General features: G+C 38.6%; 1 protein-coding gene across 3 annotated transcripts in view; it reads left to right on the forward strand.

Moving 5' to 3' along the window:
• Positions 1-4,940: 4,940 nt before the first annotated feature.
• abca1b (ATP-binding cassette, sub-family A (ABC1), member 1B) overlaps positions 4,941-18,877 on the forward strand; it is a 35,713-nt gene continuing 21,776 nt past the window's right edge. For 2 of the 3 annotated variants that reach the window (XM_036575752.1, XM_036575753.1), the window contains exons 1-6: positions 4,945-5,113; positions 7,628-7,737; positions 9,227-9,320; positions 13,232-13,373; positions 13,532-13,650; positions 17,875-17,996. In XM_036575752.1, the coding sequence (XP_036431645.1) occupies positions 7,672-7,737; positions 9,227-9,320; positions 13,232-13,373; positions 13,532-13,650; positions 17,875-17,996 (543 nt within the window). In that variant the 5' untranslated portion in view covers positions 4,945-5,113; positions 7,628-7,671. Of the gene's footprint in view, positions 5,114-7,627; positions 7,738-9,226; positions 9,321-13,231; positions 13,374-13,531; positions 13,651-17,874; positions 17,997-18,877 lie in introns of all 3 variants that reach the window. The other variant, XM_036575755.1, reaches the window with a different exon arrangement.

Below are 18,877 nucleotides of genomic sequence, written 5' to 3' on the forward strand. Positions count from 1 at the left end.
CACTATTAAAACATTCAGAGTGGTTTAATGTGAAAAGTATGATTCTAGAGAAGCTTACCAAGTCAAAATTGTTCACAGAGGTGGTGGTAAGAACCTGAGTTCTCATTGATTCAAGCATTTTAATGCCTCTAAAAGCTACCTCACGGAAAGCTAATACATAAAGCAGTTGCGAATAAGCTGCCTGGTTTCTGAGACATTGTTTTATGAAAGCTTTCGGCCTCATTTTATTTTTTTCAAAATAGCAAAAAATACTCAAAAAACACTATTGTGTTGTTGACATCTTAACTTCTGGTTCCTATCACTACAATGAAACATTTCACAGCAAACCACTTTGCTTACATTGCAACAATTACACTAAAATTTTGAAAAATTGGTGGATTTCTCCTTCAAAATTCTGTCTGTAAACACTGTATTCAAGCAGACAACTTCTAATGGCCACCATAGCTTAGATGCCCTCTGAGTTCTGGTGTCTCTTTCCACCTCATGATTTAACGTGCTACTGTTAGGGGTTAGTGTTAGTTTACCCTTTATGCTGATCTGAGACCAGCATTTCAGCCTTTTATATCATAATATCAGGTTTGTGTAGGGAGGCTTGTCTCCACACCTGCATGAAATGACAACCTCCACTGTATAATCTAAGGTCAGAGATTACTTTATTGGCTCGCTGTCTAATTCTTGTTTTTTGTCTTTTTAACTCTGCAGTTTTATTTTCAGCACATTTATACTCTGCCTTTTTTCTAATTAGCTTAAGAAAACCAGGTGAAAGTTTGAAATGTTTTTGAAACTTTTTGCCCAGTGAGAAAAAGTTTAAACAAATTGCTGAGCAGGCATTAAACATGAGACTGCATTTCCTCATAAACACAGACACAAACCATGGCTAAATATATATTACACCACATGCTTCTGTGGTTTAAGGATGCATGCTCTGTAGAGGAACTGTTTACCTTATTCTTAAGCACAATAACATCCTTCCTTAGATCTCATGACCTGAACTTTTACCCCTAATCTAGTGACTCACTGTGGTCGCATAATACTTTTTAAGGTCTGAGGTCTTTCTGTTTAACTGTGTAAGATCAAGTCTTGTTGTCCTGTATAGACTGTGCATCTGTCAAGGCCTGAGAGCATAAAAGACCAGATGCTCCAAAGGAGAGCGTTTGGTGAAGGGCTACACATTACCTCCTGTAATCAAATTTGCATCTTTTTAATATGGAAAGTCATTCAGAGTCATCTGATGTGAAAATGCTCCATTCAATAGAAACTTACCAAGTCAGAATTGTTTACAGCGGTGCAAATAGCTTTATAGCTTCTAAAGGCTGCCTCAAAGAAGATTATTAAAAAGTTTTTTTTTTTTTTAAAGCTGTTCATAATGCAATGGCTGGTGCAGTGGGTAGCGCTGTCGCCTCATAGCAAGAAGGGCCTGGGTTTGATTCCTGGCCAGGCTGGACAAGCAGGGTCCTTTCTGTGTGGTGTTTGCACGTTCTCCCCATGTCTGCGTCGGTTTCCTCCAATTGTCCAAAGACATGCAGTCAGGCCAATTGGACACACTAACGTGCACCTAGGTGTCAATGTATATGTCTGTCTGCCCTGCGACGGACTGGCGACCTGTCCATGGTGTTTCCTGCCTTCCGCCCGATGACCGCTGGGATAGGCTCCAGCACCCCTTGTGACCTGAAAGGATAAGTGGCTTAGAAGTGTGTGTGTGTGTGTGTATTCATAATGCAGAGATACATGCAGGGTGTTGTTGGCAAAATGGTCCCAAGAAGAAAACACGTTTTTAAGATACATCACTATTTCACCATTCTCAACAACATTACATCCACTCAGAAGACCTATGTTCACTGGTTGTTTTGGATAGCAAATTAAATGGCTGTCTACTGTAAAGTCAGTATGTTTTGCTACAATTGACCATTTCACATCAAAACAATCAGAATGACATTGTATAAAGAATTATGCAGAAATTCAAATTTAAATTATGTTTAACTGATTATTCTGTACTGCGATGGACTGGCGACCTGTCCAGGGTGTATCCTGCCTTCCGCCCAATGACAGCTGGGATAGGCTCCAGCACCCCACCATGACCCAGAAGGATAAGCGGTTTAGATGATGGATGGATGGATGGATGATTATTCTGTATTATTCCTTTAGTAATGCTGGGTTGTTTTATGGAGTTAATAACTGGGAAGGGGGCCTCAAGGGCAAACGTTTGAATACATCTATGACAAGATATAAAACATGTCACTAAGTATGTCTTCATTGTAAGTGCATGAACTTCCCAAGTGAACCTTGCTCTGAAAATGTGCTAAAAGCTTTCTTTTTCTAAACATGGCTCTGTGTAAGAGCTTCCTGGATGCTGTGGGTACAGTATACTGTCCCTCAGGACACGCTCAGCTCAGGCATACAGAATGGCCCACTTCCTCTAGATACATGACACAACACGTTTACTCCTACACAGATTTCAAGAGCCATACCAACATCACAAGCAAAACTCAGATCCATGCTGCATTACATACAGCTTATTTTATACGCTAACCGTCAGTTGTGTGCCCGTCAAAGCATAAAATAAAAGAAATATCTTAAGAACACTCTTATTAGAGGCAATGATCAACTTGTGTTATTGAACTGAAACATCACATCATCCCCCCACACCAACATGATTAAGCCCTTACTCGCTAGGTTTATTACACTATCATCTAATGTTCTTAAACATTATTATGTATAGTTATTTTTTATATGAATTATTCATTTTTAAGCTAATATGAAAGTTATGGGGGGAGGGGTGAATGTCTAGAGAAACTCATGGGACCTTGGAGTTAAAAATGTTCAAATTTTATATTATGTAACATCTGTTAGCAACAGACTGGTCTTTTTTCAGCACAATTACACAATTAGAAATCAAAAATTAGTCTTCAACACAGAGTACTCTCATCAACACCAGCAGCCAAAGAACCAGCTAAAGTCTAGAGTAGATCCAAGAAAAAGCACTAGAGTGTAAAATGAAAGGATCAATAATATTGAATGTCCACCTCAGCCATAACAAAGGCCACATAAATTACAGCTCACAATGAAATACTGACATTTCAACTATGCTGAAGAGCTACATCCTGTTCAGAGTGGCCAAGCTACTGCCTGTGTATTACGATCACAGATTTAGCCACAGCAAACACAACATTGCTACATCTCTCCTGGTGGAGTTTACTGGAATCAACACCGCAGATGCTTGAACTTCCAAAGTCCACTTTGTGTCAAGCTGTTCTGTTCTCTGTATCCCTCTATTTCCTCATTCTGTGGTGTTTTTCGTCATTAATAATGTGGGATTATGTGTCATGTCTTCTTCCCCAGACTGAAGAGACTCTTCAACATCTGGACAGGAGCAAAAGCAGTGCACTGGGCTGTGACATCATCACATAACTTCTTCCCTACATCAGCAAGCATGGGTCACCTGAGGTCAACTGCAGTCTGTGTGGCTGTGCTCAATGTCATTAAAACTCTCTTATCATAGCACACATGCCATCTATGCAATACAGATTTATTGCAGGGTGACATAATGCGTGCTGAAGCAGATCTGTGTTGTCGTCCAGTCTGACAAGTTTGGTGTGGCTTCAGGAACTTACAGTTTACACTGAAATTCTAGTCTTATCCTTTAGGAGGCCTAGTACATCAAGACTCCCAGTACAATAAAGAATAAGAGCTAAAGACCTGTTGAATTCAGCTGTGAGTGCACGTTTGACACCCAAAGATGAGTTTTGTTTTTTTTTGTTTTTTTTTTGGCTGGTCAAAGACTATTTCACACAGCTTTCACAGTTCTCACGTTACACCACAGTTCTCACTGAATGCTGCCAAGAGAATAGCAAGAGAGGAAAAACATGGAATGTGACACGCTCCAAATCTGTGTTTGGTCAGTCAGGGTTAACTATTATGGTGTGGCTCTGTCTAATAATATTGCTCTTGTGCTCAAATGAAAACAAATACGCTTGATATCGACAGGCAATGAAAAATAACCACTGTTTGGAATGCAGAATGAAGGTGAGTCAGCGTAGGTGACCTTTGGCTGTTCTAACATTATCTTGTCACTTGGCTCTGCGCTCGGTCTTCGCGACTGCATTTCCCATCAGCATAAAGTAACAAAAACATGCTGATTCAATCATACTCCTGCCCAAAATTGAAGTGCAGCATGTTTTACCACCTTCCCCTGAAATTTGCAGTGTTCAAACACCTTTAGCAGAGTGAAAGATTTTTTTTTTTTTTTTTGGTAGGAGCCCAAGTGGTCAAGGTCCAGGACAACTGAGTTTATTTTGATTTATTGCTATTCTTTATCTGGCACAAATGGTTATACATAGTTTCTTGGGGCAGAACAAGAGCCAACATCTTCTGAATGTCTGGATGGATAAAGGTTAGATATAAAGCATGAATGTTGACTATTCCTTTGTTGTTTAGGCTCCGTTCCAAGGCATCTATGATATCATCATCGTTATCATCAATCATCATAATCATTATCTTGGGATCTTTATGGGACATCAACACTAGTTCTGAGGAACTCAGTCAAGCATCAGTGCTCATGGAAAAATGGGCCACCCAGGGGGTGGGGGTGGGGGGTTAGTTAAGGGTACTGATTGGAAAGACCCTCACAAAGACCGTTCAAATTCAGAAAGAAACCCTGTACAGTAAAACAAAAAAAAGTTTCAGAACTTACCACTGTGTAATTATCAGAGATAGTCTACTAATACAGGCTTATTTACTATCGACAGAAAAAAAAACATAAACCTAAAGCATTTTGTTGTTCACGGGGTTATTCCTTCCCCAGATGTTGGCCCGTTTTAGTACCCCAGGAGCTCATGGAGGAGGTGTTTTGGCGCTGCATGTGTTAGCCCTGTAAAAGCCTAAGCGCACACCTACCGTCTCGTGTCCGATAGTAACCCCGGCTCCGCTAGCGGATGCGCGCGGCTCTCCTATAAAGCCTTCGAGGAACCGAGCAGATGCTCTTTTTCAATGAGAGACGCTCACGTTGTCTGACCGGTCCGGGTCTAAGTGACTGAGAGAGAAAGTTTAAACCGAGTTTACACGGAATACACTGAATGCTCAAGACCAAATCATCAGGTGTATCACTGGAAAAAAGGTAACAGCGTGTCATGTCTTCTTTTTTCCCCATTTTTTGTCTTTCTCGTAAGGTGTCGCGAGTGACTGACTACGTGAAGCGGCTTTGAGTCTTTTTGTGTAACTTAGTTTCTCTAGAAAAGTCGAGCTTATGGACACTGAACTAAAGAACCCTGTGAGATTTTACACTGAATCGAAACAATACGCTGTAAAACGAGAAGTGTGGCGTTTCATCGCGTCGTTCGCCTTGTATTCGAGAAAAACAAGTCAGTTTTATGGAGTTAGCTAGCGTGTAGCATTACTGTCAGAGAAAGCTTCTGATGGAATATACATAAGCTTCATTTCGACTAGCAGCCCATCATTTGCCATTCACTTCTTGTAGAAGCTCTGGAAAAACGAGTGCACTTTGACTAGCTACCCTCAGAGCAAAAGCAGTCAGCTCTTAACACTTACAAGTGCTAAACTGTGCTATACAGTTTTAAAATGTGAAATATGTAACCTGGAGCTACCAGTATCTTATAAGTTAATAGCCTATATAGGCTACTGATAACGCTAATGAGAGGTATTCACAGTAGGTTGAGAAGCAGGTGGGTAGGTTTGGTCTGTGATGATCTTTGTACACTCTTTTAAAAAAGATGGTTCTTCAAGGGTTCTTTAGTAAAGAGAATGGTTCTGTTTGGAGCCATGAGTTCTATATAGAACCTCTCATGCTTCTTTGCATGGTGAGATGGTTCTTCTGATGAAGAATGTATTGTACCTTTTTGAAAATGGTTCCTCTATTATTACAATGTCAAGCTTGTAACAATAGATAAAGCCCTTTTGGTGTTACATAGAACTATTTTCATTCTCCATCATTTCACCATTAGAAGAACCATTTAAGCATGAAATTCTACATTGAACTCATGGTTCTAAACAGAACCACTGCCTAAATGGTACTCTTTTTACGTGTTTACACATATGTGGTATAGATTACAGAAAAGTGGGAAAGTTCTGGAAATTAGAGGCATATCAAAGATCAGTGGTGAACACCGGTATCTGATCACGCTGTACTGGAGCCTGGTTCTGTTTCCTTCATTCAGCTTCTTCAGAACACAGAAGTATATAACAGTGAGACAGTGTTTACCAGGGCCAAACATCTTCACACTCATATGTTCTTGTTAATATATAAGGAACCATCAGGTCATTGTCATATAGACAGTGAAATATAAAACCATGAATAGCCTTTCATTAAGGTAATGATGAAAGATTGTGAAATAATGAAAGAGACATTGCGGTACACAGAGCTCACTAACACTGTGGTTGATTGCAAATGAAGAGAATTGTTGCCGCAGTAATTGTAAACATTACTGTTAATTTGACTCTCATCAATATTTATTATGGTTGATTTAAGTTGGAAAATGTTTTTGTTTTCACAAGATGGTTTTAGTATTAGATATTAGAGAACATCTAGTAATATGGCTCTGCGTGTTAAGTAGGTGGACAGAAATATATCACGATGATACTTAAAGACACTTTCACGATACACAGCGTGGATCATAATATTTTGTTTTTCTGAGATTTTCTAAGTTAGAACAGAAAAAGAAAGAAATAGTAGTGCTACATTTAGAAAGTGCTATTGAAAACTATCAAGATAATGTTTTCAAAGCTTCACATGCTGAATCTGAATCTAATTTAAACGGATTAATTAATCTTTCTTTGTAATTAAAACATGCAGTCGCTCAGTGTTCTTTAAGTCCTGATGATATCTATATGATCAGAAAAACATGTCATAATTTTGCCCACCCCTAATATTAGGTCATATAGAGCATGCATGTTGTATGCCCTGAAATATAAAGCTATTCTTTATTCCAATTTTCAACTAAATACTTTTTAATTTAATTAGCAGTATAATAGATATATGTACAGTATATCTTTCTGCTCATTTAGAAGGAATACACTACCAAAGATCGGCTAAAACCTGGAATAAACAAAGAGAGTTTTTAAAGTGTCCCCTGTAACCTGATGGCTTAGACTAGCCGAATCTAGTCTATGTTTTTATTAGTCTTGGTCCTTCAGTTTCCTTCTAATATACATCATTGTTGCCAGGAATCTTGGGAAGGCATGGATTTCATTCACTCATTTGAGCAATGATGGATTTAGCTGAAGATCACACACACACTCTCAGCCCAGATGAATGGTTCCATTAGCATAGAACAGTAGAACAGATTTGCTTACAGACTCCCGGTGAAGCACTTTGATCAAAAGCAGCCATTGCTGAAGCAGCTACCTGGAGCTGTGAAATTCCTTACAGAACAATTCCCCAACAACACTGAAGTCCTTTGTTACTAGGAATTCTGGGAAGGCATGAGTGGGTGTACTTAAAATGGGATGGGGCAGGACAGGACAGGACAGGACAGGAGAGGAGGACAGGGAAAACGTGAGCAGAAGGGTTTCAGATAGGCTCCTGCACTTTGTCCTGGACTTTTGAGCTGTTCTGTTGGTTGCACTTGAAAGTCTTCTTTTACTCAGCCTGCTCTCTCACCGTGTCTCATTGCAGTCCAGACAGCTGCAGAGAGCAGCGTGAGGAGGACCTGAGTGAAGATGTCTATCTCCACTCAGCTGGGCCTGCTGCTGTGGAAGAATTTCACCTACAGAAGACGACAAACGGTAACTATACTAGAATTATTTCTCTTTTTTCCCAACTTTATTCACTCAATGTTACACATGAAGGGACACTAACGTCTATGTGTAACATTTCTCTAGCTAAGTGAAGATTAGACTGCAGGGTACAGAACAAATTGACTATGAACTAGACACTCAGGCACAACTTAACATTTATTCATTGTGGAGTATCTCTTTATATTAGTATAGACCACTCTTATGACTGCATTTTTATTGTGGTCTCTAGTGCCGTTGTCAATTACAGATTAAACTACTGTGAAAAGTTGTTTGGCCAGCTTGACTGGGGGCACTAAAAGTCCATCACATTTTATAAGACAACAGAATCTTGCTGACTCAGGAGTTATCAGTCATTAGTTATAAGGAGTTCAGCCAGCAAGGGTCACTCAACAGCAGGGCTCCAGGAATGGCCGCTGCAGGACATATAAGGGACAGATGTCCGTGACAATGCTCTGTCCTCCAGTAATCTGCAGGGTTACCCAGAGAGTACTTCAGTTCAAGAAGAAACAGATTCTGACACATAGCACATTTTTTTACAGTTTTGTTGTTGTTACTTGTTAGATACATTAGCCTTGTGTCTTCATTGCTTATTCAATGAAGCAAACTTTAGACACCTAGCGCATCTTGCCTAGGTGTGTACTGGTTATGAATTTTATGGTTGATTATAATTTCTTTACAGAAGAATCAGATGATGCATTGGATTAAATGTAAGAGGCTAAGAAAAACAATGAGTTATATATAATTATGCCACAACATTTTGGTATAAGCGTAGAAGCAACATTCACATACGACACGAGTGCATTTACACTACATTACACTATGATTGTGTGGAGCAAAAAAACTGCTGATTCTGATCTTATCCCTTGTCTTGGCTGATTAACTACATATGAGATAAGAAAAAAACTGTACACGTTTGATTTTCCACCAGACTGTTCTTTTATAATGTAAAAACAGTTTTCATTCCTTCATGCTGCCGAGTGGTTACATTGTGTACGGTAGCTCTAATGCATGCAGCTGCTGACTTGTGAAAATCTGAGATGCATGCATTTGTGTGAAAACAAAGTTCATGCCCAAAAGGCCAGACTGAGAGATGCGGTCAGGTGATCAATGACCAGCACTGAACATAAGCTGACCTTTCTAGACATCTATACTCAGCCGTCACTCTGCATATGCACTTTCTATATCTGGAAATGGAGTATTGATGTATGACTGATGAGCTTGTCATGTATTAATAATGAGCAGTATTAATAAAAGCCGGCCAATGAGAACCTGGCGGTGGAACATCATTAGAGTGCTGCAGATGCTTTGTTTGTGGGAGTGAAGAAGTGTGCAGGCTAAAGCCTAGGTCTTCTTGGAAGATCTATTAGCATGGGCCAAGCACTCATCTTTAAGGGGGGTGGATGGGGGTCTTCACTTAAATGGAAATGCTGATTTTTTTCTCCTCTCTTTTCTCTCCTCACATGTTTGCATTGCATAGTTCCAGCTGCTGATTGAGATAGTCTGGCCTCTTTTCATCTTCTTCATCCTGATTGCTGTGAGATTGAACTACCCCCCATATGAACAGCATGAATGTAAGTAAACACTTTGCTACAGAAATACAGTCAGATGTTAGGTAGGTTGTAGTATGTTTAAAAGTGAAAATATTAGACATTGTCCTCCAAACTTTTGGCTAGTACGCTAGATTATTTATCCAGAGTGGTCATCCATTTTCTGTTTTCTCCCTGAATTCCTGAGGTGACAGTGGAAAACAAAATGGCTTCCATATGTTGCAGGCAAAAAGACCTCTGTAAACACATCAACAAGCTGTGTTGTCTAATTAGTGCTTCGTCCTGCAGAACTGTTCTGCAGTTAAAAAGACGACAAATTACATAATAATGAAAGAAAAGGTTCTCTGCGAGAGAAAAGTGCACATTTGACAGGATTTCTTCGGCCACTACTGCATTTATGGTGTACACTTATTGAGCATATCAGGCATTATCAGTGATAACAAAGTGTATTTTCCTTAGTAGCACTTTCTCTCGATCAGAGATTAGGATAGGGCTGGTGTTATCAAGGACAAGCTGTACCCACTGGCATATGTACAGTATTGCACCCATTGGGTAAAATGACAGTTGCTCTGCCATATCATATTGCCTGCTGCAGGTGTGATTACAGGTGACAGATGAGTAAGAAATATTAGAAGGTAACCTTTAATAAAGACATTGCAATGTTTATGGCTGTTAATTCTAAAGTTTGACTGTTAGGATACATAATACATTCTACTCTATATGCATCTAAAAAGTTCAGATTCACCGCTGGCCTCTGTTTGATTTAGGAGAGAAATCCAAAAATTGTGTCAGAATTAAAGACTCATCAGCTTCTTGATATTAGAGCCAGTAAATGTATGAGGTGTTAACTGCAGTTGTAATGTCAGTGAAGAACGATTTATTGCAGCATGCTTTTTTATGGGACCTTATTGCTCTTCTAATCTCCTTGTCAAAGTTCCATATTCCATGAATGTTGTTCAGGACTACTCAGACACACTTGGCACGTTATCTGTGGCACAGGCATAATAAATAGACTTATGAGATAGCACATACTCAGTGACCTGAACTGTGGCATTTGCATTATTACTGTCTTTTGGATATAAATAAAAGTAATAATGGATGTTCTTGTAGCACAGGGTTATAGAAGATCATGCTGAATAGCTGTCAGCTGCTTCCTCGTGCCCCTGGAAGTGCCATTCACTTCAATTTTAAGCCTCAGAACACACCATGAAACACCTGCAATACAATGTATATCATTAATTCCCTATAATGTTGTTAATTTTCTGCAATAATGTATTTTACAAAAATGTAATTTGTAAAGCGTGTGACTTCCTAATTTGTACAGTTTAACCTTTTAAAGCAGATGCAAAAATGTGGATATTTCTGCCATTTAATCTGTTGTTTTCAATTAACCACATGAGGTCTTAATGCTGTTGCTTTATAAAAATATTTATTTGATACGTATGGACACAATCTAACAAAGCCTCAGACTTGTAAATAATAAGAGCACACCGATCCGATCTGTGCTCTGAACGCATCCAGCAATAATTTAAGCCTTGTGCATCTTTTATACAGTGATAGAAAGCATAATAAAAAACAGAAACCTCAGGTTCTGCATACTGATACATTTTTCTGTGGCCAATGTGGACATGCACACGCCATAACTCATCTGGCAGCAAGTTTAAGGGGCCATCACCATATAATTTCTCGAAATTACCATATGTATCCTGGATTGAAACATCATATCCCACACTCAACACTCAAAAACAAAAACAACACAGTGTATGGCCGTCTATTAGCAGGTTTTATTATCTTATAGTGAGTGATCATACTAGGATCGAGATTACAGAGGGAGCTCCAGGTTTAATGAATTACAGAAGATCATGTTTTATAATGACTTGTAAAAACTAGAGATATTGCAGGTTAAAATCACTAATCTCATCTATAATCACAAAAATGTCAGCATCTTCACAAGCAAATCTAATCCTGCACTAAAATGATAAAATATATATAAAATCTCAATCAGGCTCCTTGTAGCCATCACCTACTAACTAGGCAGCAAACATCTATGTGTGCCCTCAAATAATGATTCCACTGAGATCAGTTTCAGTTCTTTGGTGTCTTGTTGTGTCAGACACGCCAGAGTGAAGGATGTCATATTGAAGGAGGAAGCATTTTCTGTGTTGTATTTCAGTTCTCCATAAAGCCTGAGTCTGAGTGATGAGAGCAGAATAGTTTTCCTGTGAATCATGCAGCATGTGAGTCCTAGCATGTTGCAACTGCTCTGAGGAACGATTGGTTAGACAAATTTCCCTTTGCGGAGCGACCCGTTACGTAGCAGTAATCAAGTTGAGAACTATAATAAACAAACAATCTAAACTGTCCACAATTCTGATTAAAACGATTAACGTTTAAGTTAATGACATTGTAAAGAGGTTAGTTGATGATGTATTTTCGGTCATTTAAATTGATTGAGTGCATACACCGCATTCATGGTTAATCGGGTTGCTCTCTACCTCTTCAGGTATTATCTTATCTTATGCTGTGCTTAGCGCTGGGCCAGTTGGCAGTCTTAAGGTTGACTGATAGCAGACCTACTTTTTTGACTTGTCACACAAATGAGTGTTATTCTGGGGGGTCAGTCTTAGGCCAAAGGTCCAGCATTGTGCTTAGGCAATCACTCTCCCTTCGATAAAGTCACTCTACAGAGCTGGCTTCCTTTGCAAGAAGATTCAAAGGCGCTGATGTTTGCTAGCTTCTGTCCTGGCTCCTAGATAAGATGATCACAGGGTGCACGGATACTATCTGAACCAAGTGTACTAGCGTGGAAACAACAAAAATCTCACTGTTGCGTTTTTTACATCATGTCTGGAGCTTACACTGTAGATTTAAGCCTGATAAAATGGCATCATGATCCATCTGAATTCCCTCTCGGTTTACTTTTGTAGCTAAACAAGAGAAGAGACCTGTAGAAGTTGAGAGTTATATTATTACATAGTAGTGGGTGGTATGGCCAAAAATTTGTATGAAGGTATAAGTACGATTTCAGCCTATATCACTGTATGGTGTATTAATATGTATTTTTTCCCCAAATAAAACTAGTGTCAAATTATTCTGGGATGTCCTTTCATTCCTTTTCAACTATTTTTACTGTAGTAAATCTATAATATTTAAATTAAGCAAAATAGTAAAAACAGAAGTGAACAATATGTAGACAGATGTAAAAATTACTTTCTTTCTTAAGAAGATAAAGACAAGTGCATGTAAATATGTCTCTGAGCATGGCGAAAATAGTGCTAAATATTGTTTTATGTTGAAATTTCTTAAATCATTTGTCAAACCAGACTAACTTACCTCACACTGCAACTCATGATATGGGAGTTATCTGTGCTTGTTTGTGGCGCACTGATTTATAATGATACTGATTAAAACATTCTGTATCAGTAGATCCAAGTCTGAAGTTCTGACTTTTTTTAAGACAAGAAATAACAGAAATATGGTAAAAATGTAAAAGAAGGTTTTTCATTCCTTAAAGCAAAAGTGTACAGACAACACTTTTTCATCAAATACCTCCCCTTCTACTTATGAACACAAATAGATTGAAAGTGTAGAATCCGTACTTTCAACAGAATTTCTCTGCCTGTTTCAATAACCTATTAGAAAGAAATAATTCACATCAAATTACATTATGCTTTTGTTGTCGCTGCAATTTCTGCAACATCTAAGGGTTAATAATCAAGTGAAAGTTGTTTCAAATATTTGTTTAAAGACTGAAACTGAGGATCAGAGTGACTGGTCTTTCTCTCCCCTTCATTTCAATCACCCGATAAAGCTACTTTTCTTTCCTTGTTCCCACTCTCGTTTCTCTCTCTAGTATTGTGGGAACTCTCTTTTCTTCAGTGAAGCAGTTAATTATGTCAAGCCCCTCTCTTTCTTTCTCCCTCTGCCTGTCTCAGGTCACTTTCCCAACAAAGCCATGCCCTCAGCGGGCACTCTGCCATGGATCCAGGGCATTGTCTGCAACGCCAACAACCCCTGCTTCCGCCACCCCACCCCTGGAGAATCCCCCGGAGTCGTCGGCAACTTCAATGATTCTATGTAAGTTTGAAAACACGAGTCAGCACATGGCAGCAGCCCAACAGAAGATTACAATAATGTTGTAAACTGAATTACAATCAATTACACATTAAAATAACTAGTATTCATGAAAATAAAAGACATATGCTTGTGTTAATGTGCTGCTTTTACTTTTTCAGAATCTCACGACTTTTTTCTGATGCCAAGAAAATCTTACTGTACAGTCAGAATGATAAAAGTCTGGATGGGTTTAAAGAGCTAATCCATGCAGTGAAAGCTCTGCAGAACAACACTTCAGGTAAGCAGACAGTGGGTGTAACTTTCAAAAGCTTGGAAAAGTTCACATTGTAATGAAAGTTTAGGGATTAATCTCCACCGCTTAGTACTGGCAATCTATTCCATTTGAATACTGGATAGATGCCTAACATTTAACATGTGAATCCATGTGGAGCTGTAATGAGCTGAAACGTTCCTTTTGTATGTAGTGAAAATTTCCACTAGGAAAGGATGTGGGCGAATGGCTCTGTGTTCAGATCTTTTGGGCGAGCTGTGGCAAGTCAGTTTGTGTGGGTGAGGACAGGCGGAAGACACACACATATGTGCACACACCCTTTCCATTCAGTCCTCACGCGACACCTTGCTTCCCCTTACCGCTTACTGAGCAGTCTGAAACCTCTCTTCCCAGTAACACTTAAAGCTGCTCTCGCACACACCAGCGAGTGGTCTATAATTGTGTTACGTTGTATAATGGAGGCTGAGTGTCAGTGATGGGATCCGATACAGTGATTCAACTTGCTATTTTTATAGCATGTGTAGTTGAGCATTGATGTGGCTACATTTCAGTGGACATTGATGCTTTTGGGCTGTCGGTGAATGGCAGAAAAGGTGTTGGCTAATGTACTTTATTAGTGTAAGTTGAGATGGCATAGATGTCATCAAGTCATTAATGATTGTGGAGGACATACACTACTGTGCTAAAGTCAAAGACCACCCTTCATTTATTGAACTCTCAGTCAAAATGGCCATTAAATACAAGTTATTCATTTTTTAGCATCAGGAAGAAACAGAAACTGTATACTTAAAAGAAAATTACACAGAAGCCTCAACAACTAAATTTAACATAAAAAGTTTCAGCATTTAGTGTCCACACTTTGCCTTTATTACAGATTCTATCATTTTTGTGTGGCTTGCTGTCAGTTTCTCAAAGACATCTATAGGAATATATTTTGCACCAGAGTTCAGTTTTATAAGTTGGTTGCAATTTCTGCTTCTCATGATCCATGTAATCTCAAACACATTCAATGATGTGGAGGTTTGGACTTGGAGGTGGTCAGTACATTGCTCTGAGAACACCAGCAACTTTTGAACTTTTCGAGTTGGCAGTTTTCTTCTTTTATCTGATGGTGAGGGTGTTGGTGGTCTATCAGGACTTGCATAGTTGTTAAAGTCCCATTTTCTCTTTATCTTTCAATCTCTCTTTTTAACCCCTTTGACTTTCTCATTCCTTGCGAAAGTGAATTATTTTACATCTAATCTCTTCAGAAATGTCTTCTGAAAGACTAATAACTTGTATTTAATGGCAGTGTTGACTGGAAATAAATGAAAGTTGGTGTCTGGCTAAGTGTTTGATTACTGATGCTTGTATTGGGTGCACAGTTCATTATAATACCTATGCTTGCGCACTGGAGTTGCAGCTTTCAACTACTGATAAAGTACTGCTCTCACTGGGATGCTACCCGCATGATCTTAACAGTTTATCTGCATTATCTTGTCTTATTTTTCATGGCCTTACATTTCAGCCCTGCTCCAAGTCACGTTAGGGGGTTTCAAAAATGTGCACGTGTTGCCATTAGTAAAGCTGCCTCCTTGCTGAATTTGGAATGAGAGTAGGCAAAGTAGAGGCAATGTGATATGAAAAATGCATAGGAAAAGAGCCTAACCCCCCACCCCCAATCAAACCACAGCTTCAGAAAGTGTGTCTCCGCCTCTTTACATAACAAAATGTAAGCTTTGAACCAGCTATGCAAGTATTGTGGAGCCTCTCCATGTTTCCTCATGCTGCGATTACATTCTTTTATGTCTATATTGTTTTCTCATGCATACAAACAGATGGCAGGGCACTTGAAAGCAGTGTGGGTCACCAAGTTTGTCATTATTGGCTTTAGCTGCTTAGCCAGTTCCGTTTAAACTCATTCACACCAGGATCACAGCTGTGAGGACTGTGGAATCTTTTCCGATTTATAAACAATGTACTGCTCGCCCTATTCTTACAAAGGTTTTTGATTTTTCATGAATATTCTTGGTTAGTGTTATTATTGTGAAACATATACGTCAGTATATTTGTTTAGCTTGCTTGAAGATTAAGCCTCCGCAAGCATGTTGGTATCATGCATAATTCAGTATCTGTTGTCTGAGTGATATATGTAGCTACATGTCTTACTATTGATTTTTCTTATCTTCTGGGACTGTAAACTTGAGTCTACGTTCTCGTTGAGCAGTTAGATATCTTCCATAACACTGCCGTTCTGCCCTATCTGAAGTGCAGTGGCCTATTACTAAAAGTCTACTGACATGCTGTTGTAAGCACTTAGCCATGCCAGAAACTCAGTAATTCTTCTCTGCTGTTCTCTACACTTCTTGATTGTGAGTTATTGAGGCCATATATTTTAAATAGTTGCCCCTACTCATAGTCTGCATGTTAGCTTTTTAGCTTTTTCTACTCCATGGCATTTTGGACCATTGCTGTTGATTCATTTGTCATGAAATGTTCACACAACAGAGAAGCTGACATTTCACCCTTGGTCTTTCGCATTGACTCCACAGTTTATTTGACTCTTCACCAGCATTACACCTTATTCTAGTTCTAGTAGGGTGGATTCAGTGGGGAAAGGCTTTAACAATTCAAGAATCTGTCGTCTCCTGGAGCCTTTGCCCCCCTCCCTAAGAATGGAGAGTGGATACACTTCCAGCCTTTGTTTCCTCGAGGAGGCAGACAGGGGAATGGGGGCATTCAAGACAGCGAGGCTACTCTGAGTAGAGTTTTTAGCAGGCTTTTGTAGGGAAAGGTGTGAATGGGCACACTTTACAAAATTCCATGAAAGCTCAGGTGTGATTTCTGGAGTCCCAGGTACTTTACACAACAAATGCAATTTATTTTTCAGAACGCTTAGAGAGGAATTCCACCAATTTTCTCCATAATTCAATCATTAAGGTGTAAACAAAGTCATCCAGAGTAGTTTAATATGAAATATTAAATAATTACTCATATGAATTCTAGATAAACTTACCAAACATCTGAAGCATTTGAGGGCACAGGGCATTGTTAGACATAATAGTACCCAAAGAAGAGGTGTTTTTTTCAGATTTATCACTGTTTTAGCATTCTCAACGTTACGTATAAAACTCAGTGCACATATGTAGGTTCACAGATGATTTTGAATATTAAATAAAATGTCTATATTTGCATTGTAGACATTGTGACTTCTGGTTTACTACCACTGTAAAGAGCTAATAATTTTCTCTATTTTATATCAAACCACTCTGAATGACTTTCTTTATATTTTGACCAATTGGGGGAATTTCTCTTTAAGGTCTTTGCACATAATATACAGTTTCTTTGTGTAATTATTCATTATTGTTTGGGTGGTTAAAGCATTATATTTGCTACTGATCAATGTTGTCTTTGGTACTGGCAAGATGACAAACAATATAACAGATTGGTTATGACCCACCAATCACATTTTTAGACAGATATCAAAAAGCATTAGTTTGCCTTCTGCTTGGTCATGTGTGGGGACAGAGGTGTGGGGATAAATATGGCAGTGAAATTCTCTGTCCTTTCACTTTTTCAAGTTAAGAGTTTGTTGTGGCGTCTATTTTTAGACATTTTACCACAAAGTGTTCATGTGGTCTTTAAATGTTACATAGTTTTTGAACTTTGAAAACCATTGTTGTTACCATAATATTAACAAATAATTATTACCAATTATTATTACCAAATCATTCACTTTATTTAACAGTAACTCTCGACTGATAACCATAATAAAACATTTTAAATGCTTAAAGTATTACAAACACACAGAAAAACTGTAGAATCTTGGACATTTCTAGACCATTCTTGAATGCCTGTCCCCACCAGAGTGCATGGCTGATACAGTGAACCTATGGCTCAGCCCACGTCTGTGGCATACCTCAGGGATCTGCTTGCTCAGGCATGCACTTGAACTTTAAAAGATAAATGAAACCTAATCCAGAAAGCAGGAGTGCACACAATGGTCCTACACCAGAATGAGTATCTGAACATTCAGCAAGTGAGCACATGTCAAAGGATTAGGGACATGGTAGGTATGCACACGAAGAGAAAATTGTAGAAAATGGGATAGCATTTTCCTGAATAAATCTCAAAATGAGTAGGTGGATCTGTTGAAAAATAATATTTGGTCAAGTTGCAGGAAATTGAACTAAAGCTATTACAAGGTGTTTTTTTCAAGGCACATGTTAAAACTGTATTTGTACTCTTCAGGTTTCAGGCTTAAAGATTTCCTGAATGACAACGAGACCCTGTCCACATTCCTCATACAAAATGCTTCCTTCTCTGAGAATACTGTCCAGGACATTCTGAAGGCAAATGTGAACCTGGAAAAGGTGAGCAGTGAAATAACAGGTTGACGTCTTGATCCAGTTCCTTATCTTCAGTGTGTGCCATTACAGCACAATAAATTCTTTGACCGGTATAGTTAAAAAAGTTTAACTCAAATAATGTATCTGTCTTATCAAGTGTGATGTAGTTTCTGTGGTCCATATGGTATTTAGGACATGCTTACTGTTTTTCTTGATCATGTTATTATTAGACTAGACAGTCGGGCAGTAATTGTCTCCCTAAGATCAGCTGTGAATGGCTGCTGGCAGACAGATACCATTTACAGTTATAACTGTATCCTGAATACTCATTAAAGGTAGAATGGTGTTTGACCAGTGTAGGATGGCTTTTAGTTCAATAACTTTTGGTTCAATCAAAGAAGAATGGCTGGTGTCTGATACCATTGGCATTTTTACAGAATAATTTTATGCTACATATTCAGACATTATGGGCCTTTGAGCAACTGCATGTTTCATTACAAAGAGAGCATAATTAGACTTTTTAAGTAGATTTAGAGCAGTGTAATGTGGAAGAGTAGAATAAAAATCACTGTGCCTCATTCATCAACATCTAAGTTTTGTCTTAAATTTGTTCTTGAGAAAGATCCTATGAAAAAGTCCACATCAGATTCATGATGTGTTTTTAAACTGCAGAACCTTTGTGCTCTTGAGTGTGTGTAGATTCTGTTCTGACATAAGAACAAATTCTATATTAAGAAAACACTGGTAAATGTCAGAATCTTTGTGAAAACTGCATAAGTGGATTTAAAGAAGAAATTTCTTATAAAGAACGGTTGGTGAATGAGGCCCATTGTGTTCATAGTTTTTGAGTACTTTTTAAAAGTGACACTACCAATGTAAGCTTCATAAAAATGAAAAATTGTGGT

The sequence above is a fragment of the Colossoma macropomum genome, unplaced genomic scaffold (genome assembly GCF_904425465.1).
Source record: "Colossoma macropomum unplaced genomic scaffold, Colossoma_macropomum, whole genome shotgun sequence".
Taxonomy (NCBI): domain Eukaryota; kingdom Metazoa; phylum Chordata; class Actinopteri; order Characiformes; family Serrasalmidae; genus Colossoma; species Colossoma macropomum.